Source organism: Spermophilus citellus (assembly GCF_964194105.1).
Source record: "Spermophilus citellus genome assembly, chromosome: 1".
Classification (NCBI taxonomy): domain Eukaryota; kingdom Metazoa; phylum Chordata; class Mammalia; order Rodentia; family Sciuridae; genus Spermophilus; species Spermophilus citellus.
Window position 1 is genome coordinate 3,007,636 of NC_138182.1, and position 22,206 is coordinate 3,029,841.

Sequence of the window (22,206 nt, forward strand, 5' to 3'; positions counted from 1 at the left end):
GGGTGTGTGCTCTCTTCCATCTCAACGTATCATCTCACACCAACCTCTACAGGCAGGGCTATTGGCAGGGAACGTAGGAGCCAAGCTGAGCGTGAAACCCAGGACACCTCTAGTCTAAATCCTCTGTCCTTCACCACCGTGCTGCATCGTGAGGCCCTCCACAGGGGACCTACCACCGTGGCACAGTGGTGCAGAGCAGAATGATAGACTGGAGGAGTTCTGGGTTTTATGCTCAGCTTGGTTCTATGCTCCCTGCCAATGGCCCTGCCTGTTCTGCCTCAGTCCACCCTCAGTGAGTCCTGGCACCTGGGTGCTCAGCAAGGGGTGCTGCTATGCTTCTCCCAAGGGACACTGGGAGAGCCTCCGGGATCACTGTTAGGTCCCAGCAGTCCCAGGACTCTCCAAGGGCTTCCTTCCTTGTCTCCCTCAGGAGCCAGCACTACTGGGGGCTGAGGACCACGGAGGAAGGGGTCCCAGCCCACAGGTCCCTGACTGGACCCACGAAGTCTCACGCTGCTCTTCCTGATGTGTTTGAGATGACTGCATGCTCACTGCTAATAGGCACTGTCACCTAAGGGACAAGCAGAGCCGTGGAAGCTCGTGGGGCACACGGTTTTGGCCATGTCCAGTCTGTGCTTGGTTCTCACAGGGCCTGCTGCTCCACAGGCAATAAGGGATCTCAACACGCTCCACGTACGGGAGACACCCTGCTCTGCAATTTCTACCAGGTACCAGATAATTAGTCCACATAACTCAAAACCCCAAATTCTTCTGTAATTCCCACATGAGAGATTATACTGACCTGGGCCAAAGCAGCAAAATAGGAATTTTAAGGGTGGAGTGGAAACAATCCCTAGGAAAAAATTCAAATCTTCCCCAGGCAGCCCCATGCTCCCTTATCACTAAGTACAGCCACTGCCATCCACGGGGGATAGCACTTAATTTGGAAAAAAGAAAAAAAAAAGTGATAAAAATACTTTTTAAGAAACCTAGTCTTTTATTAATTTTCTAATTTTCTAGGACCATATCCCTCATTTAAAAGATCTGTTTGAACACTGTCAATTACATCCTCAGTCATTTCCTAACAATCAGTTTATTGAGGCCCCCATGGCTCAGGCCTCGAGTGTGGCCCTGGGTCAGCTCTGGAGTGGTGTGTGGAGCCTGAACTCGACGGCGTAACAGCAGCTGCGGCCGAGGGAGGTGCGTTTCTGCACCAAAAGGGGGACTACGGGTGGAGACGTGGCCAGCATCTCAGGGGGTGTGAGTGATGATTCTAAACCTGGATCTCTAATGAGGCTGTTAAGTCCTGTCAGTTGCGGGTGCACATCAATTAACTCTTCAAGGGGCCTGATTCCAGCTGGGTCCAGGGTGGGCCCAGGCATGCTGACCTCTGCCATGTGGGTGCTGAGAGCAAGGGGACAGGATATCCTTGGTCCCCAGGGGCTGAGGCAGGAGTGCAGATGCCAAAGCCCAGGACGGGTCTGGCAGGCTGGTGCAGAGGTGGCCCCTGCCCGCTTTGCATCTGGTTATCAGTGGCAGGGCGGTGGCAGGCTAATGTGCCAGGTGATAGCCCCTGGCCGGGGGTCATTCTTGTTCCTGGCCCCTTTTTCCAGCCCCTACCTGAAGCAGGGCTGGGGCCGCTGGGAGGCTGCTGCCTCCAATCTCACCACAGTGGTGTCCTGTGGGATGCAGGGGCTTGTGGTGGGGCTTGGGGAGGTGGGCTCCCGGGCAGACCACCCTCTAACTAGCAGTGTCGTCACTGCATGTGGGAAGGCAGGGTGGGGCTCTCCTATTCTGCACCGGACACTAAAGGCCAGAGGTGTGAGCAGCAACAGGCAACTGCTGAGGGCCTGTGTCCTTCCTGCAGCCCCGCCATCAGGCCAGCCTCCGTCCTGTCAGGCTCAGGAAGCAACGGAGCAGCACCCCCTCCCCAGCTCTACCACTTCTTTTTCCTACTCTACTCAGAACTGAATGTGACTCAGGTGTGTGGGGGTCTCCCCAGGAGCCGAGCAAGCTGTTACGCTGTGTGCCCTCCGGTTCCATCTGACACTGATTACCTGGAGCTGGAGCAGGCTGAGGCCCCATCCATGGTGGCTGTGCTCAGGTGCCAGTTGCCTGTGCTTCTGACCCGTGGCAGGGCTATAGGGTGGGGTTCCCATGACCCTTCTCTGAGTTGGAATAACTTGTTAGCGTGACTCACAGATCTCAGGGGAACACTCCATGTGCTGGCTTCCTACACAGGACACAGGTGAGGAGCCAGAGCCAGGTCCTCTCTGGAGCCACCTCCGGGAGCCTCCATGTGTGTAGAAGCTCGCCAAACCCAGTATTTGTGAGTTTTTAATGGAAGCTCCAATATGTAGCTTTGGTCATTAGTGATCAGTTAATTTCCAGTCCCTGTCCCCTGCCAGAGGTTGGACTCTAACCTTGTCTTGGCCTTTCTGATGACCAGATCTCATCTGCAGCTACCTATGGGGGCCAGCCATCAGTCAACTCTTTAGCATACAAAAGGACGTTATCACTGGAGATTCCAAGGACTGAGGAATCTCCTTTCTAGTTATTGCCAGGAAACAGGACAGAGAGATAACACCACCCCTGCCAGGAAGGGTGGGCAACAGCACCCCCGTGGGGGCCTCCTAGGAGGGGGAGGGTGACCAGGAGACATGAACGTGCTTTCCTCCTCTCCTCGTAAAGCTTGCCTCCTGTGCAAGGGGCAAACTACCTCTTCCATATTTTCAGGAAACAGTGACTTCTGTTTACTTGAGAAAAGAATGGGAACAATATTTTCCTCTTGCTGGTACATCTGCTGTTCACTAGTGGGAGACTCCCTGTTCCTCAGCCCTCTCTGAGCACTTTTGTACCTGCCTGTGCACACCAAATGTGGCTGCTCACGACTTCTAAGGAACAATTAAAAGACGATTATCGTACCTGAAATAATTGGATCTGTAGAAAAGTGATAAGGACAGTGCAGGTTCTGTGTACTCTTCACCCAGACCAGACGAGGTGTCAACATCTCACATGAGGTTGGCATGCTCATCAGCATCAAGCCATTAACATCGGCACATCCAGCTTCAGCCTCAGCTTCTGCCAGCTTTTCTAGAGTCTTTCTGTCCCAGAGCTGCTCCAGGACACCACCGGGCCCTGGGAGAGCTGGTCTCACAAAAGAGCTTGCTGCTTCCGTGCAGCCAGCCTCACTGAGTGCAGGGCACACACCTTCACAGAGCCTGTGCAGAGCAGGAGTCTGACAGGGTGGCAGATGGCCTGGGCCCCTAGCAGGGGTCTAGAATCCAGTGGGGAGGTCAGCATTCACTGGTGAAGCTCTGGCCACTACTACTTCCTTTGAAATTCACTCCCTGACCACAGGCACAGGATTGGAGAAGCCCATGGAGTCCCCTGAAGACAAGATGGCACAATTTTCTTTCATGAATAATAAAAATGAAACCCACTGTCAATAAAATCAAGGGCTGCATGTCCCAAGACACTGTTGACTTGAGGGAGTGGCCACTAAAGGGGAGTGCAGAAGGCAGCTGTCTAAAACCCTGCCTTTCCTTTCTCTTCAACTGGTCAAGTACCACTTATTTACCACATTCTAGAAGCTTCTCAACACCATGAAGACAAGAGGCCTCCTGCAGGACACTTCTAGGTAGCATGCTGGAGCAGCTCAGATGCTCACTGGGTAACCCTCCTCGTTCCAGGACGCACCTAAGACCGCACTTGCCCTCAAGCCTCTGGGAACTGCAGGGTCCATGGAGAGGTGGTCAGGCACAGGCTGCAGTGCCGGCTCTGTCCCAGGGCATGTGGTCACTTGGAGAGCTCCTGCCAATGCCTGCCACTCAGCTCTTCAACCTCCCTTCTCAGCCTGTTCCTCATTCTGAGGACAAATGGCCAGTCAGTAGCCAGGCAGGGCAGGCCCACCGTGCTGACTGCTGGTTCACAAGGTGAATCAGCCCAAGCCAGTTCCAAACAGTCCCTGCCACTTCAGCAGTGGGGTGAATGCCAACAAACAGCAGCCCTGGAAGGCCAGAGGCCCCACTGGGTGCTTTCCCTAAATCCTCTCATCAAAAGCTTTTCAGATGCAAAAGCTCCTGGTAGTGAGGCTTCACTACCCAGCTGCCCACTGCGGGCAGGCCTCACTACAGCTGTCCCCTTGCCTTCACCATTTAAGCCAGTCACCCATTTCCTTTCCTTTTCCCCAGACACACATCAGACAGTGCTTTGGTTGGTATTATTCTAGCGAGATCTTTGTTTCCTGTTCTAGAATGTCTCCCTTCAACTCTGCACGCTCTCTCTCTGGTTCTGCACACAGCCCTGCACAGCGCCTGGAGTCTCTTCTCTTGCCTTTGCTTTCTGCTCATCCTTCCTCCCCACCTCTAGTGTGGGATTCTGGTGACGAATCCTGCTGTTTATTTATTGTGGCCAAGTCATCCAAGCCACCCAGGGAGAATTACTTCCACTGCCTCTAGAGGGCTAGATAGGGTTGGCGTTCCGTGGAGAAAAGGGGGAACTTTTCTCCTTCTCAGGGCACAGAGTTTGCACAATGAGACCAGGGCTCCGGGAAGGAGGAAAGCACTGTCCTCCTGCTCTTTAGCCAGGCTCCAGAAGCCGCTCAGCCCACCTCTGCCAAGGTCCCAGAAAGTGGACTCGAGGCCTCGCTGCTCTGCTTCTGCCTCTGAAGGGAGGGAAAGGGACGGCAGCCTGCAGCAGAGCCAGATGGATTTTCCAGGGCCTGGCTCGGGAGGGCTGCTTGGAAACATAGGCTGGTGCCCAAGCAGCCTGCTCTTCCTGGGGCACAGTACTGGTGCTTCAGGGTCTCCTGGTACACAGGCACACCTATGAGAACCTGTGTTACTGTCCCCACTCCCTGCCCTGACTGTCCCCCAGGCTGAGGTCACTAAGTGGCCGCCCAGCCTGCTGTTATTTGATGTCAGGGAATGCCTTTGTTCTCTGGAATTCTCTTCTTCCAGAATCACACAGGACTGGGCCTCAGATCTTCAAGGCTGCTGCCAGCCTCTTGAGATAAGTAACAATGCTCGGTGTGGCTGCAGCTAGAGCTTTTACGTCCCAATGAAGGTCAGGAGCATGCAGCTGCCTGCAGCAGAGTCAGGCACATTTTCAAGAGCTTGGGGTCCTAAAAGGCTTTTTAGAAACTCAAGCTTGTGCCAAGGCAGCCTTGGAGCCCACCTTTCCCAGGCACTGTATTTGGGCTTCAAGGATCTTCCCTCAATCAGACCCAGCAGACACCTCCTGGCACTTGTGCCATGCACGACACCCCAAAGCACTTCACATGCACCCCCTCATATGACAACCTCTGAGGGGGAACACTGTTCTGAATATCCCCGTTATTCAAAGACACGGAAGCCAGCGGAGTGTCTGCATTAGGCAATAACCCAGCAGCAGCTGACCCAGGTGGGACGGTACCTGGCAGCCCACCTGGGGGAGGCTGGGGTCAGCACCTCTCTGCACCTCAGGATGGGTGTTTACACATGCCTTTGGCTCCGTGGCATTGCATTCAAGCGAGGGGGGCCTCTAGAAAAGGTAACATGGGTAACAGCTAGTGGCCCAAGTTGTCCACACAGCACCTGGGCCCACCCGGGGTCCTGAGCTGATTCCTTTCTCCCTTGATCTGTGTTCCCAATTCTCAGAGCAGCAGAGGGAGATTCCACTTCCCAGGAATCAGTGTGTGGGCTTCAATGTTAGTTCAAGGTCAGGGCCAAGGAGAAACCCCCTACATAGCTGGGAGACCTAAAGACCCAAACTCAAGAGCACTTTTACTGCTGCCTTGGGATCCTGGAGGTTTCCAGTGGTGGGCAAATGCCTGGTTCCAAACCCCCTCAGTCACTTAAAAAGAGAAAACTCTTGGGCATTTATTTACATTTTATGTCTTTTCCACCCCTCAACTGCAAAATGATAGTAATAAGTTACCTACTTCAGGTATGCTTTCTGAGGAGGCTTTGATGTATTAATGTGCACAAATTGGCACACAGAAAACACTCATTAAATAATTACCGATTTTCACTAACTGTTCAGCTGCTTCTGCACAATGCTCTGAAGATACAATTGTAGCTCTTTCCTTGAATGGACCCACCCCTGGGAAGAGTCCTGATACTGCAAACAAGGAGACAGGATTCCTGAGATGGGCCAACAAACAGGGGTGGAGCTGAGTTTGCCACAATTAAGAGGAACTTAATGAATGTAGCACAGAATCAAGGAGTTTATTTCATGGGTAACAGCAATTAAAGCTGGTCGATAAGAAGTAAGCAGAAGATCGATGCTTTGTGGAGCTTAACAAATTGCATGCCTTTTGAACGGCACATTGCTAGTGTCACTAGGAAAATCACTAAAATATTTATCTATTTTTATTTGTAGATTTAGAATCTAAAGTCCAAAAAAAAAAAAATGAAATAAATTGCAAGTGACCTCAACTGGCTCTCAACTCAATACTCCAGCTCAATGGCTCCTGAACTTTGGCACAATGTGGGAATGTAGACTTCCAGGCTTCACCTCACAAAGTCCCACCAGAGGACCTGGGATGGGGACCGGAATCAGACTTTCTACTAAGGTTTTCCAGGTGATTCTGCTCTGTGGGGGCCAAGGGCTGTACTTTGGGGAGTTCTGGGCAGTGCCTTTGGTCCCAATCAAGGATCAAGGGTCAAAGAGACTGAGGGTGAGTTCATAGCACCTGACAGGATGGGGGAGGCATGGAGCTGCACTCCAGCCAGAAGGGCACTTGGCCTCCAAGGCAAAATGGGGACATTCACTCCGGCAAAGGGTGGAAACTGAGGCATGAATTATAAGGTGAGGCCCATAGGGCAAGCTATGTCTGGTGCATCAGTTGCCAGACAGGGAGCCGTTTCCACCAGATTCAGGATTGGTTCCCAGTAAGAATTCCTGGGACTCACCATCCTCAGGCAGGAAGACCTGGATGGGCCAATGGTGTTTCTAGGGTCAGGGTCCTGGGTGTCAGCACACCAATGTGCACACTTGAACCCTGTCTGGCACTCTCTGAGAAACTCCTCTGCGTGTGTGTGCGTGTGTGTCTTTATGTGCGTGCACGGGCACATAACACGTGCACACGTGTATTCTTTGGTCCATAAGTCTGGGCCAAGTCTACTATGTGATGTGTGCACAAGGACCCTCAATAATGGGCCTGGTTGATATCTAGGTTCTGCTCTGCATAAGTCAGGATTGTGAACAGGAAGGAGACAGACCAAGCTCTAAGAACGTTCTGGCGTAGTAAACCCTGGGTAAAACCTCCAAGCTCCTCTGCTGCCTTCCTACTCTGGGCCCTGAACCTAAACCAGTGTCTCTTTCTACATGACAGTGGATTTCCTCATTCACTGACTTTAGAACCTTAGCAGTAAAACAGATGTGACAATAACAATTAGATAAAACCACCAACACAGTTACCCCACTGTGTGCTCCAGGCAGAGTGGAGCCCTGGAGAGCAGGGCTAGCTCTGGTTGGGACCTCACCTGAGTAACTGGTCGCTATTTATTCCATCACACACTAAATGGAGGGGGGTAGAGACACCTAACAAGTGTCCTCAATTTTCACTCCTCTACACATTATTATTCCTGAAGAGGCCACAAAATCTGTGCTGTTTTAGCATGGTAACAGCAAAATAAATGTGGTGGCTACTGCTTCATTAAATGTGTAAAACCCCATCATGTAACCAACCACGTGCAATGACAATATTGGCAGAGCTGCCTTGAGTGGGGGGCTATGCCCAGGAAACCCTCACAGACAGGAGGGCTTGTCAGCTCCCACCTGTGGCTCACCCCAGGCCAGACCACCCCTCAGGAGGAAGATGGGTTTCTCTTCCATTGTTCCAACAGGATGGTTGACATGATAGGGTTGTCTTCTCACCCAGCCCATTTTCCCCAGAGCCTCGAATTTAAACATCCAAAAGCCCTCTGTCCATGGCAGGGCCTAGACACCAACTGCAGCGTTCCACAGTAACTTTTTTCGCCTCTCCTGGGCCGGGTTTCACGGCCAAGTGACTGACTTTCTTCCCGGGCTTCTAAGGCCAAGGCTTTCCTTCAAGACTTGAATGCAAGGACGACATGCCTTAGGCTACGTTTTTAATTATGAGCTCTCCCGAGAGGCCGTGCCTGCAATGCACAGCTGCAGGACTGGGAACGAACAAACACATCCTCTCTCTCTCTCTCTCAGGTGGGCAGAAGAGCTGCCTTTCTGAAGGCCACGCGAGTGTCCTAATCCCCGCGGGGCGCAAATCCAAACGCGAGGCCGAGCTGTACTTACCGCCAAGACGCTCTGGGCCAGGAACCCCACTGCCAAAGCCCCCAGCAGCAGCCACCTGCACGGCAGAGGGGGGAAGAGTGACGTGAATGCGGGCCCCGACTTGTCAGTTTCTGAAAGTTACCTGCAAGGGCCCCCTGTGCCCGGGCCGAGGGAGTAGGCAGAATGTCGCTTACCGCCGCAAGGCAGGGCCAGCCGTCGCGCACCGCTCTTGGCCCATGGTCCCAATCTGTCCTCTCTCGGCTCCGCTCAGTCCCTTCTAGTCTGAAGGCCAGAGACAAAGCGGGTTAGAGAAGGGGTGGGGAGGCAGAGCATCCTCACCGCGGGTCTCAGTCTCCTCGGTGCGCCCCAGGCTTCCTTGTAGGGGTGACCAGAGGCCGCCCCACGACAAGAATGAAAAGGGGGGCCTTCCCCGTAGGCCCTGGCTGGTCCCGCTTGGCCAGGCAGCGCGCGATTCCGGTTCCCCGACTCTCTGCCTTCCCACCCCGAAGCAGAAGAGCGCGCGGTTCCAGCCCGCTGGGAGCCCGGAGTCCGCGCCCTGGGGCCTGGGTCTCGATGCCGCCTGGGGGTCGCTCTCACCTCGGGTTCGGTCGTCAGGGGCTGCTGCCTACGCGCATTGGCCCCTCCAGAAGCGCCCGCCGCGGCACAACACCAGCGCCGCTGGCCTCGTTGGGCGCCGGCCTCGGGGGCCCGGGCGTCCGCTCGCGGTCCTCGACCCGGACCCAAGGCGCAGGGGATCCGGGCGCTAGAGCCCCTGGGTGCAGAGTGTGGAGCACTGGTGTCCCGATTCGCGGCGAGCGCAATTCCCGAGCTGCGCGCTCCCGCCGCCTCTCACCCGCCCTGCAGGGTCCTCCCCTTAGAGACGCCGCCCGCGCCCTGCCTAGGGGAGGGGGCGGCGCCAACAAATTGAGCTCGAGCGGCCGCGCGCAAGTCTCCGCTCCGAGCCGCCGCGCCCGGGACGGTGCGCAGCGCTCACACCCCAGCCCTCCGAGAGTGAGCTGCCCGCCGCGGCCCCCGCGCGCCCGGCCGCCGATCTCCGCCGATCTCCGCCGCTCCCCGCCGCCTCTCGCCGCCCCGGGCGCGCCACCATGGGGCCCCGGCTCGGCGTCTGGCTGCTGCTGCTGCAGGTCGCCCTTCTGCTCCACGAGGAGCGCAGCCGGGCCGCTGCGAAGGTGAGTACCCGGCCGGCTCCACTCCCCAGCGTCCCGCCCTGCGCCCCGGCCGCCCCGCGAGGCCTTTGTCCGGAGACCAGCGCCAGCCGCCCACTCTCCCCTCAGGGGTCGCGCATAGCACACCCAGGTGCACTCTTCGGGCTGGTGATCCCTGTGGGCTGGGATCGCGCATCCGTCACGGAGCCTCCTTTGTTATGGTCCGGGTACTGGAGAGTTAGGGAAGTTCTCCCGGCCTTTGGAAGGGACCAGAAACTTAGTGCGCACCTCGGCGGGGTAAGGGTGTACAGGAGCTAGCGGGACTTGAACCCGCATCGCGGAGATGTTCAGCGGCTGGCCGCCTTCACCTGCCCTGGGTGCTCGAGGGGGTTGGGGGCTGGCTGGAAGGGTGGACACGCGCACCCCATGCTGCTCAGAGCCCCACACATGTGTAGGGCTCTGAATCGCTTTGGGCGTGTTTCTCGTTGTTTGGAGACTGGTGGTGGAGGCTGACCAGCTCTGGGCCGCTTGCCTGGAAACAGCTGTCTCTTTGCTTTCCCACGACTTTTGTGTAACTTAAGGCACGCTGAGAACCGAGATGGGCTCTCCGGGTACACGAGCTTGAAAGTGACCATCCTGGACTGGCCGCCTTCTATTAGTGTGTGTTTTAAAACTATAACCATATTTGTATTTGAGTGTGAAACTAAAGTGAAACTCCATCTCATTGTTTCATGCACAAATTGTTTGCTTAGTTTTCATTTCCTTTGGTTATGTGCTTGGAGATCCATTTGCAGTCAGGCTCTGGACCCACTGCTGTTCTTTCCCTTTTCCCTTCCCCTCCAGAGAATAGAGCTTCAGCTGTTAGTGTCACAGCCCAGCAGTCCCAGAGGCCAGAGGTGTGGCCTCTAAGCACATTTTGATTTTTTTCCCCCTCAAATACTAAAAATGGTTTTTGCTACTTGCCAGATTTCCCACACTTACTTTTTTTAGTCTTAGCTTTTCTTAGGCTTGCCATTGGGTTTGTCCTTTTAAGATTTCAGTTCTCTTTTGAGAGAATGATATTCAATAACTCCACTGTGTTTAAGTTATTAACTGTTCCCTACTAGAATAATCTGGAAATGTATGCAGCGTCTCTTAACTGTGAGCTTGCCTCTGCCCCGGCAGCTCCTTCATTGGGTACCAAGAGCTCTATGATTACATCAGCAGTTAACTTCAGATTGTTCCCGGCTCCTGGTCTCGCCCTGCGCCGTAGCCAGCTGTTTAAACACCCTTCTGTAACAATGACAAAAATACCTTCAAGAGTGGGCTCAAGAATCCTTTATTTTGGTTTAGAAAACATTGACCAACAGATTTAACACTTCTAAGACAAGATTGGTAGGCCCAATGGCAAGGAAAATCAGGGAATGTTCTCTGTTGGGAAATATGAACCACTGTTTGGATTTAGATTTTCTGATTGACAGTGTTAGCAAAGCAAAGCTAATTGTGAGAGCTAGCTTTTTAGACATCTAGGACCTTAAAAGGAATGAAGCACTCACTCAAACTCCTCTTCTTACCTGAAAAATCAAACTCAATGTTGAGTTTGGGATTATTTTACTTCCCTTTAGATATTCTGTAATGGCTAAGTACATTCCTGGCCCTTAGCTTTGCTCCATTCCTTAAGGTATCATAGACTGTCTTAGGAAATCTTGCATGTGGTCGTTCCCATCACCGGTAACCTCCAAGATATTGTCACTACATTGTATTTTTCATGGCTGTATTAGAGAGAAGTGATTAACATGCGAATTATCATAAACCTAAGGGTTTACAAGAAAATCCATTTAAAAATAATATCTTGCAGTTTTAAAATCCATTTCCCTCTTCATGCCATCAATAACATTTTACTTACCTCCTTACAAAAACAGCCATCAGATACACCAAAGTGTTGAAATAATGTCTATATTAATCCAAGCAAAATATAACTTAAAATATGATTTGAATGAAAAGATGGTGTGAATTTGTCACATCCTAACTCAGAAGCCAGCAGACATGCCTCTTGCTTGGATCTCCTGCTTCTTTGGTGTCTGAGTCCCTCCTCGCCTGCATTTGCAGCACCTACTGTGTGCCAGGCTGAGGGGTGCTTTAATTTCTTGTGTGAGAGACTATTTGATCTGCATCTGACCCTGTGTGCTGTGATCACACTGTTCCTTTACTTGTGGATGGATTTTCAAATTATTGATTTTACCTCACAGTACACTCCCACTACTCTTTTCCCCTCTGTTTCTCTCTTAGGCAAGAGAGGAGGAATAGGGCTTAGGCCCCCATAGTTCTGACCATGAGTACCTCTGCTCTGGTCATGCAGATGTCCTGAGGTGAAGGAGCCTCCCTTCTGCAGCCTCCAGCCTCCCTTCCGACTGGTTCTGGGTGATCCATCTTAATAAATTATTTCTAGGAATCAGAAATGTGAACTTTCCCTAAGTGTCTTGGTGGCTACCCGGCAATCTTATCACCCTCTGACCGTTAGTCAGCACTCCTGGGACCCAGTGACCCAGAGCTCAAACCAGTGAGATTTGATTCCCCTGCAAGAATGGACCAGGGGAATGTGGCTGAGAGGAGGAGCTGGGCCTCCAAGGAGTCCCAACAGCAGTGTGTGGAGCACGCCAGCTCTTGTGCTTTCTGTGAGTGGCAGGGGACTAGGCACGGGAGGCCTAGGAGCCCCAGCAGAAGTGATAATGTCCATCAGCCCTGTGTCTGTCAGATTGGGCTCTTGCATGGCTAGTGATACTACAGATTAGTCACAGGTATGCAGAACGAGTGTGCTTAGGGACAAGAAGAGCCTAAATTTCATGCTTTTATTAAGCAGGTGATTGGGGGACTCTTTGAATCCCAAGTCTCAGTTTCTCTGGAAGACCTACACCTTCCTCTCACAAACCTACCCATTCTTCCCTTACTCCACACATGCATCTGTAACTCTGCTGGACTTCTGTCCAGAGTTCCAGATGCATGTGTGGAGTGACACCCTGTCTCTTCACCATGAAAGCCACATACTGGTGAGAAATACTGAGAAAGAGACTGAAAAATAGAATCCAGGTTGGTCAAGGCTACGATCAAGGGAAACCAAGAGCATAGGAGTACCAGCTTTGGGAGTCCACAGCGGCTTCCAGAGGACACCCCACCTCTGAAATAAGTGGAAGAAGTAGGAGCAGCATATTGTTTTCTGGTCTATCCTTGGCACAAGGCATTATTCTTCCTATCCCCTCTCAAGCCTAAGGGTCTTTGTATTGAATGAGGACCTTAAATTCCCTACTTAGAGATACCAGAAGCCATTGTTTCTATTGTAAGCAATCTGGGTGGCTGACTTTTGATGTCAGAGGGGCAGAGAGAAGTGGAGGGCAAGGTCCAAGAGAAGGGTGAGATGAGGGAGTGCCTAGCTCCCACGTGTCTGTCTCTTCTCTCCAGGGGGCAGGGGCATTGGGGAAGTTAAATATGGATGACTGACTCCAGGCAGGAGTGCCTGGAGGAACTGACCCAGAAAACCTCCCCTCACGGGGGCAAGGACAGGAGGGAATTCATAAAACCCTGCATTATTCATTAACAAGAATGTCGGCACATTTCTGGAAACTGTAAAGATGGCCTTAACGAGTTTGGTTACTTAGTGAAGAGCTGGCAAATATTCTGCATAGAAATGGAGCCCACAGATGATGCTATGAGACAAATCCTTGTAGATACTGGGTGGACATCAAGAATGGAAAATATCACAACCTTTGTTTGGGCGAATTACGACAACAATTAACCTAATGAAAGTGTCTCTCACAGGCTTGGTATTTTGAGCTCTTGGGATACAGTAAGCAAAAGCAACAATAGAATGCCTAAAATAATATCATTAGAGCATTGTTCTTCCTGCTATTATTAAACAGCCACTAAAAAAAATGTAGCTGTGGAACAATAGAAAGACGTATTCCTACTGTTCTTGTGCATACAATGCAGAGGATTAGAAACCCCGAGTGTGTTTTCATTGGGAATTCTTTGAGGTGTTGAATGCTGCAGGCATTACTCTGGTTAATATTTCTCAGTTGGGCACACAGGGGGTTCCATCCTGAGCTCCCTCCATTGTACTCCTAGGGAGTCTATCCTAGTTTTCTCTCTGTTCCTCTGTGACCTTTTTTCTCCCTAAGCCCTGCAGTGGGTGTGCCTTTGTTCTCCACATTCTCTCCCCAGATTCCTGTCATCCCTGGGGAGGTGAGGCCACCTGCCTTCTTGAATCCACAGTCGGATGATGTCTTCCTGTTGCCAGGGACACTACACCTCGGCTGTCCTGCCCTGATCACACACTTAGCCAGGTGTTCAGAGCTGCCTTCTCACCCAGGTGGGCGACCTCACGCCTGTGATCTTGGTCGTCCACGGCACCTTCTGTTTCCTGATGTTGAGCCCAGAGACCGTGGCTGTTCCTGGAGGCCCAGGTTCCCCCTTTTCCAACCCCCAAGTCTCCTCAGTCACAACGCCCCCACTACTTCCAGGGTGCTTCTAGGAGCCAGCCTGGCCTTCTCTTCCTGTGGCTCTGAGCCCACTGCAGGTCTCCTGGATTGCCACCAGCCCTCCTGCCTGCCCCCCTCCTAGCCTCGCCTCTCCAGTACGTTCTTCCTGCAGACATCCAGCCCGCGCTTCCTGGACCTGACCATGGCCACCTTGGCTTTGCATTCCCTTCACAATGAGGATCCATCTAATTATGTGGCCTGCGGTTCATGTCTCCCAACAGGTGACTTTGGTGACTGTCAGGAAGGATTCTCTGTGCTCCATGGAGGCCACTGTTTTCTCCCTGTTCCCTGGTTATTGGATCTTTAGATGTACTCGCTCCTTTCTCTTGTCTTGCTGGGATTCTCCTGAGTCTCTTAGGGCAGATCTCTGTACCATCCTCACCACTTGCCTCTAAAATCAGGCTTGTGAGGGAGAATATTAAGTGTCTGGATTTTTAAAAATCCAGCTTAAATTTGAACACTTGTTCTGCCACCCAGAAGCAGTGTAAGCTCTTTGAGCCTCGGGTCCCTAATACACAGAACGTGGATGATGGCGGTGTCCCTGGATTGCAACAGGCTTCTGCCCATGAGTGAGCAGGCACTGGGGAGAGGCTGGTTGCTGCTGCTGCCACGTGGCTGGTGTGGCTTTGTCTTAGGTGGGTTGGTTCTGACACCCCTGCCAATTATGAGACACTTGTGGACGTATTTTTTTTTGTAACCCCCTCACTGTGTCTGGGAGAGGGCCTGGTCCATAGGAGGAGATCATGAATTAATTACTCATAATTGGTTCTGATGTTTTTGCTCCCATTAGCATCGGATCCCCTGGGGAGCCAGTGGAGCTGCCTGCTGGCTCATGGAAATTATGCTCCATCGTCCATCCCTGAGGTATTAACAGAGAATGCAGGGAGGATAATGCCAAGTGAAGGTGTTTCCCCTGAAATTAGAATTTGGAGCAGATATTTCACCCCAGACTAAACATGAGTTGGAAATATACACAGTGCTGGGCTCTTTCTGTAAATAGTTTATTCCATGGCTTAGTAATATTCTTTGTAGAAGCTTTGTTAGGTTTGGTTTTCCATCTCATGCACACTATGAGAACACCTTGTTATCTGAGTTGTGCTGACTTGATTTGTGGTAAGGTAGAAGATATGCAGATGTCCAAATAGGACAAAAGAAATATCTTACTGACATGGGCTTTGATGTATCTGTTGGTTGTATCAACAGACAAAGGGGTGTGATCAACCTTCTTATCTTCTATTCTTTGTTCAGAGTTTTGGAATTGCTTTTATTTCTTAATTTTTTTTTTTGGTAGTTGTAGATGGACAGCATGCCTTTATTTTATTCATTTTTTTTTTATGTGGTGCTGAGGATTGAACCCAGTGCCTCAGTGGTCTTAACGAGTTTGGTTATTTAGTGAAGAGCTGGCAAGTGCCAGGTGAGTGCTCTGCCATTGAACTACAGCCCCTACATGCCCTGTAAGTGTATTTTTGACATTTCTTGTTCTTAAGTAACAGCAAGAGACACTGGCTATGAGTTGGAAGAACCAGTTGCTCTATTCCCAGGTCATCAAATGCACAATGAGCTGTTTATTACCCATTCATGGAAAGGTTAGCTGAGTGGCATGAACATCATCTAACTCAGCAGAACATCTGGAGACACAATATCTAGTTGACACTTGATTAAAATTATTTGAAATCTTTGTCGAGTTTCTGCTTTAGAAAATAAAGATACTCCTGTACCTAAAGCAAACCCCAGTGTTTCAAGTTGTAACTCAATGTATCAAAAGCTATTTCCACAAACTTTTGCCTGCAGTGCCTCCCATCTTAGGGGTGATAAACATTGGGAGATGGTGACAGATGGCCAGTTCTGTCTTTACTTCAGAAGGAAAGAGCACCCCTGGCACTCATCCTTTAGCACATGGGGCATTTTGAAGGTTCTAGGTCTATATTTGTTTCCTGTTAGAGCATGTTACAGATATGCCTGGGGATAACTATTTCAGTATTTTTTCTTTCTTTTATTTTCTTTAAAAAATTTTTTTTTAGTTGTAGATGGACACAATACCTTTATTTTATTTATTTAATGTGGTGCTGAGGATCAAACCCAGTACCTCATGCATGCTAGGCAAGTGCTCTACCACTGAGCCAAAACCCAGCTCTCTTTATTTTCTTAAAGAAATAATATATGATTTAATTGGTGGAAGATTTGGTTATTGGATCTTTAGCTGTACTTCATAAAGTAGCTGTATTATTTTTATAATATAAAAAAATCAAAGTTTATTTTAAAATTTATGATTCTCCTTTTATGTAACCAGTGACTTATTTTTGAGAATAAGAGCACATCATCCAAGAGCATCAGCTTTAAAATGTCACTTTTAAACACAAGCAGTTCTTTTTTCCTAATTCACTTTAATTTTTGAGTTGCACTTTGAAAGTTTTAATGTCACAGAATCACTACTGAGCTGAGTGCAACGTATGTGCTAGCATCAAACTGTTCTTGCTTTAGAACTCAATTTAAGGTGACTTATTATCATCATTGCTAAAATCCACAAGGTTTTATTAGGTAAAAAGGTCACAGAACTGATAGTTTGGTGCATTTTTTGTAATGTCCATTTGGAAAATACTTAACTTGGGGATCTCAACTTGAGGTTGTTGTTTTGTCAGGGGAGAGGGTCCATCTTAACCCCAAGGACCCAAGATTAGTTAGACAAAAGAAAATCCTATTTTTCTAAGGATGGGAATTAAAGGATCAGATGCACACTTGCATTTTTGGAAGGACAATGGCAGCCTGTGGACACACCTGGAGGAGGGTCCAAGGACATGCTTGCCTGCACAAGGTGACTGGCCCTGGCCTCCTCGTGTGTGAGGTATGTGATGCTGTTTAGGAGGAGCAAAGGTGTTAATGTTTGTAAAGCTTTTGTAAAGTGCTTGCCTTGTGCTGGACACTATTCTGTTATGTGAAAAGCGACCCCCGAGAAATCAACAGCAGAGTGATGGTATTATTGAGGTACCTAGGGCTGACGTCGGCCACTGGAGGAGCACAGCACACCCAGGGCTTGGCACACAGCTCCAGGGGCCTGGGGTGCACCTGAGAATCTGCATCTGCTAGGGCATGCTGGTGCTGCTGGTCTGGAGGCCACAGGTCCTGCTGTCTCACCACTTCACATGGGTGGCAGTGCACAGCCCCACCTGGAGGCAGCCATCCTTCCGGGGCCCTGGCTTGCCCTCCAGTTGAGGCCACGTGTTGCATGTTCAATGACCCTTAATTCTCAGTTTCTCTGCTATCATTGCTATTGCCAATAATTCCAGTTCTAGCTGTGGGGTGCACTGGTGGGGGGGGTTGAAGGAGGGAAGAAGTCTCAGAAGCCCACATGTGGTGTATCAAGAAGTGGACGCTGGGCAGGTAATTTGTCCTGGTTCCCTGGGAGCCTTCCTCCTCATCAGGAAAGGGCAGTGTGGTTTGGAATGCCCCCTCTACCTCAAGTCTGGGTTCTGCCATCCGCAGGGGCTGTGGCTTCAGGGGCTTGCCCCTGCTGAGGTTGGCTCAGGACGTCTGGGGTGGAGACTGGCTAAGGGCGGAGCCACGGCACCCACCCCACCACCTCAGCCTCTGCCCTCTGCTCCCCCTGGAGAAATTTCTGCTTTGTCTCACCAAATCCATTTCCTGGAGATTAAAGACCATTTGGGGTTAGTGGTTTAAAGTAACTCTAAATTTTGGTCAGGAAATGGTTTATAAAATTAAGATAATGTTGCCAAAGTAGGAAAGTGGGTCAGGGTGGGGAAAATACTGTCCATAGCACGGTTCTGGATCAGATGTATTGTTATAAATAATTGATAATATTCACCGATAAGCAGGGGACGGCCTTTTTAGTTTTGTGGGACATGAATTGGGCTGTTTTCTTGACTTGTCCCTTATTCAGAGCTTATCTTTAACAAATATTTTTGCATATAAATAGCATGCAAACACCAGCTGGTTTTTATCAATTTGTTAAAGCAAGTCTGACCAAATAGCCATTAGGTGCCTTGATAATAATTAGATTTTCCTTTCCCAGATACTTGAAAATAGCTAGATTGTATTTCTTTTTTTCTGGAATTCAGACTCCTAATACTTTAACAAAATAATATTTTTAAATTGTTTATTGTTGACTTTAGATGTTTTTTTCTTCTCTCATGGAGGTTATCATCCGTGAATGTGAGATATGTGTTTTTTCCTCTTGACTAAATTATTTATGACATACATAACTTTGGGCATTGTTTTAGGCTAGCAGCCAAATTTGTAACCAAAGCCCCCCACCTTCTTCCATCAGTGAAAATAAAACAACTAAGGCTAAGAATTGCTAAAAACACCAATGCAAGGGAATAGGCTTTGAGCTCAGAATCTTCTGGCATTTAAAATTTGTCCAGTATGTATGTCAACCTTCCTTCTGGGTTGGAAAATGTGCAGGTGGGTGGAATGGCTCTTGTACTTTGAATTTGGATAAATGCCCAAGTTAAGGTCAGAATGATTTTAATAATGGACTGATAGATGTTATGCTGTGTTGACAAAGTGACACTTGAGCTATTTTCTTTTGACCCCAGAAGTTTTTCAGTTAGGTTTCAGAATCTAGAAAGAGGATCATTCAATTGTAAACTCTGGAACCAGAGGACATGGGGTTAATTCTTGATTTACCAGCAAGTGAAGTTTGACCACCTTCTTAACCAGCCCGTGCCTCAGTTTATCCATCTGTAAAATAGAGGTGATAATGCATTTCGTGACAGAATTGCTGCCAAGGCAGCACACGGTGGTGATGCTGGTGAAACTTTTATATGACCTCCGTGTCACTGTCATTTCTGAATTCATGGTCCTAGCTTTGATTTTCACATGTAAGTTAAACTAGGAAGACTGAAAAATTATTATTATTATTTTTATCACCACTCCATGCTTTAAAACAAGAAAAGCTTCTCTGGTAACTGATTAAATAATGAGATCATAATGGTATTCACACACATAATTGAAAGTTTTTTGTTTGTTTTTGTTTTTTTAAAGAGAGAGAGAGAGTTTTTTTAATATTTATTTTTTAGTTTTCTGTGGACACAACATCTTTATTTTTTTTATTTGTATGTGGTGCTGAGGATTGAACCCAGCACCCCGCGCATGCCAGGCGCGCATGCTACCGATTGAGCCACATCCTCAGCCCAATTGAAAGTTTTTATGGCATAATTTTTGAGTTCTGTCCCCAAAGTATTCCAGGATGGAAAACTGGGCTTTGATCCATGGTGAAAATAAAACCAATACAGCAAACTGGGGGCGGGGGATGTGGCTCCCTGGTTAGTAGTAAATCCTTGCCTGGCCTGTGTGGAGCCCTGGGTTCCACCCCCTGTGGCCTCCCCCGCAAAAAAAAAAAAAAAAAGCAGATGGAAATGCAGGGACCTTGGCTTTCCTGCCTGGTGGCAGCACCCTGCCGTATCTTGGTCTGTATTTTACAGCTAGGCAGAAGGTGGCATCTCCTGTAGAGGGCTTCCTGATGGTGGCCTGTGTGACCGGTCACAGTTGAGGAATCCTGGAGTCTTTCCTCCTGGTCTGGTTCACAGGGAGGCTGGCAGAGGGCCAGTTGCAGGCTGTGGAGGACTTGGTGAGAGCACAGGCCGGCACGGGAGGCCGTGCTCCCTGTGCTGAAATCCCCATGTCCCCAAAGAGTCTGATCCAGCCTCTGTGACAGAAAGTGCTCCTGGCACACCAGAAGGTGCTTCCAGCCACTAAAGCTTTTGCTGCTGGCCGTCTCAGAGCCAGCTTGGGTCGAGGACCAAGAGACACTGAGTAGGAGAGTGCAAGAGGGAAACCTCGGGGCGTCTTGAAAAGCCCCCCAGTGGGACAGTCCCAAGCCACTGCACAGCTGCTCTCGCTGTGAAGTCGTGCCTGTCTCAGGGAAACAAGTGGCACCTGAGTCTTGCTTCACTGAAGTACCGTTTATGGGATGTTACAGCTTTTATTCATTGAGCATATTCAGTGAACATAGCTGTGACTGAACCTCATGAGGTGGGATTTTACAATCTGTGTGAACATAGGTGCATTGTGTGTCTGTACCGTGTGTGTGTGTGTGTGTGTGTGTGTGTGTGTGTGTGTGAATGCTACTCATTCGGGCTTGCAGTCAACACTGCACACCTGCTCTGTGCCAGGCACTGTTGCAGGCTTTGGAGCAGACAGGTAAGAAGAGCTGCCCTTAATGGTTATTTATGGAATTAACATCAACACTCTCTGCCTTTCATCAGGCTCCACCAGAAGTCCAAAGGTGGCCCCCTTTGCTGACTCACCCACTCAGCTTTGCTAAAACAGCTGTAGATGTAAGAAGAGAACCAAAGTCCTCCCTGGGAGGTAGAACCTACTGTGTGCTAAAGTACATCTCTGAGACCAATGGACATTCAGAGTGTCTCCACTTGATGGAAGTTTTGAAGTGTCTCTAGAGTAGGAAATGGGTTAGCTCAGTTCTCCACCCTGCCTTGGGAGTTAAGCAGAGCCACTCATGGGAAAGCTACCAGCCATCAGATGTGGAAATGCCAGATGTAGGCATGGGAGAAGCCCTTAAAAACACAAATGGTTCTGGTGATGACAGTGTGTGTCACAACAATAGTGATGCAAGAATATTGTCCTTTGCCTTAAAATTGCATTTGTCTCTGGACAAGCCGGCAGGACCTGGTAAGGGCTGGAGGCATACAGTGAGGAAGGGGGCTTGCTGTAATCATTGGCAGGGACATGTCCTGGGGCCTCCAGCTGCAAAGGACACCATGTCTTATACCTTGCTGAGTAGTTGTGAGCCCATGGCTTTGTGTGGCTGCTCTGTAAAGCTCGTCCCCAGCTCATCATTGGCTGCACTCAGAGGCGCCCTGCCACCGTGGCAGGCAGGCAGGAGGCCCTTGGCTGCAACTTCCACTACCTGGTGAAACTGGAGTCTCCTTGCAGGGATGGAGGTGTCCCAGGCTTCCTGGGCAAAGGAAATCTAATTTGTGAGTTAGGACAGCCAGAAACACAAGACCTATTGCTATGAAAATGCCGTTTAAACAAGAAAACACAGGTCAAAGTTCTTGGCAAAATGTGTGGCACATTTTGTACAATCGGCCGTACTCATACCTTATCACCCTGCAACTGCGAAGCTGTTAATAAGAGGAAATGATACAAATGCATTACACTACAGGGCCTTTAGTGGGAAATATTTATTAGAATGACTCTTTGCTTGGTTTCTTAATTGGAATGTCTCTTCTTAAAGTGTCAGAGAGCAAGGAAGAGGTAAGGTCCGCCGATGTTCCTATGTCTGCACAACATCTTCAGAAACACAGCATGAGTTGGTACTCTGCCATGTCACAGCAGAATCTCCTGAGACCTGTGTCAGAATGAAAGTGATTGACAGGCTATTGGCACACCACGCCAACCGTGTCATACACCTTGTTCTGGGGGGGCACGGTGTGCGCCTGTGTGATGAGAAAGAGAGGCATTAATGTGAAAGCTACGCCTGGCAGAGGAACAGAACCTAACTTAACTCCCAAGCTATTCTTAATAGCTTTTCAGGTTGGAGCAGTTACCACCAGCTTGTACCTTTGACCTGTCGTCCCCAGGGTCACAGACACGTGTGAGAGCCATCAACTTGAACGGCCAGAGATCCTGCAGAGCAGGCCTCCTCTGCAACCGTTCGCACACCTTGGGTCCCATCTGCCCAAGTGTTGGACTTTGCTGATCTGTGTGGCGGGCCACAACCCTTCTCCATGGTGGCACTGCTGGGTGGACGTGCATTTGTGGATGACCTTGAGTGTCACCAGTTGAAGGAGGGGCTGCAAGTACTATAGGAGACACTGGTGGGAACTGAGAGTTTTTAATAGCAGCCAGTTTCTTTCTCACCATCCCAGATCCCTTTGAGTCTGAGGTGGGACTTAGTCCTGGAAAGGTTTGCCCCACTTTGTGTGGGGTAACAACCCTGGGCATGCCCAGCCTCTCACTCATCTTCTGCTTGGAGACAACTGTCCTGGTGGCCACCACCCTCCCTGCCTACCTGCCAGTGGCCACCCTCTCGGTGCCTGACCTTCTTCCAACCTGGGGTCTTGTAGGCAGCAGAGGGAGCCCTTTTTGGGGGACTGTGTGTGAGAAAAGCAGGCAGTAGATCAAGCTAATTTCCAGGCTGGGTTTTCCTGACATTGGTCCCTGCTTCTCTGTCTGTTTAAAATAAATTAAACACAAAAGGGAAGGGGTACTTTAACTCACATGTCTGTAGTCCTAAGGGATCCTAGATGATTACAAGTTCAAAGCCAGCATCTACAACTTAGCGAGGCCCTAAGCAACTTAACAAGACC

At 49.8% G+C, this 22,206-nt stretch overlaps 2 protein-coding genes across 3 annotated transcripts in view; one reads left to right on the top strand and one right to left on the bottom strand.

The window, feature by feature from the left end:
- COL4A2 (collagen type IV alpha 2 chain) overlaps window positions 1-9,836 on the bottom strand; it is a 147,148-nt gene extending 137,312 nt beyond the window's left edge. Inside the window, exons 1-3 of one of the 2 annotated variants that reach the window (XM_081283634.1) lie at window positions 9,693-9,836; window positions 8,433-8,520; window positions 8,260-8,314 (exon numbers count right to left, since the gene is read on the bottom strand). In XM_081283634.1, coding sequence (XP_081139760.1) covers window positions 8,260-8,314; window positions 8,433-8,476 — 99 coding nt within the window. In that variant the 5' untranslated portion in view covers window positions 8,477-8,520; window positions 9,693-9,836. Of the gene's footprint in view, window positions 1-8,259; window positions 8,315-8,432; window positions 8,521-8,835; window positions 9,067-9,692 lie in introns of those variants that run through there. The other variant, XM_081283633.1, reaches the window with a different exon arrangement.
- Window positions 9,189-22,206, top strand: part of COL4A1 (collagen type IV alpha 1 chain) — a 131,422-nt gene continuing 118,404 nt past the window's right edge. Inside the window, exon 1 of the mRNA XM_081283651.1 lies at window positions 9,189-9,428. Within this exon, the coding sequence (XP_081139777.1) occupies window positions 9,345-9,428 (84 nt within the window). The 5' untranslated portion in view covers window positions 9,189-9,344. The remainder of the gene's footprint in view (window positions 9,429-22,206) is intronic.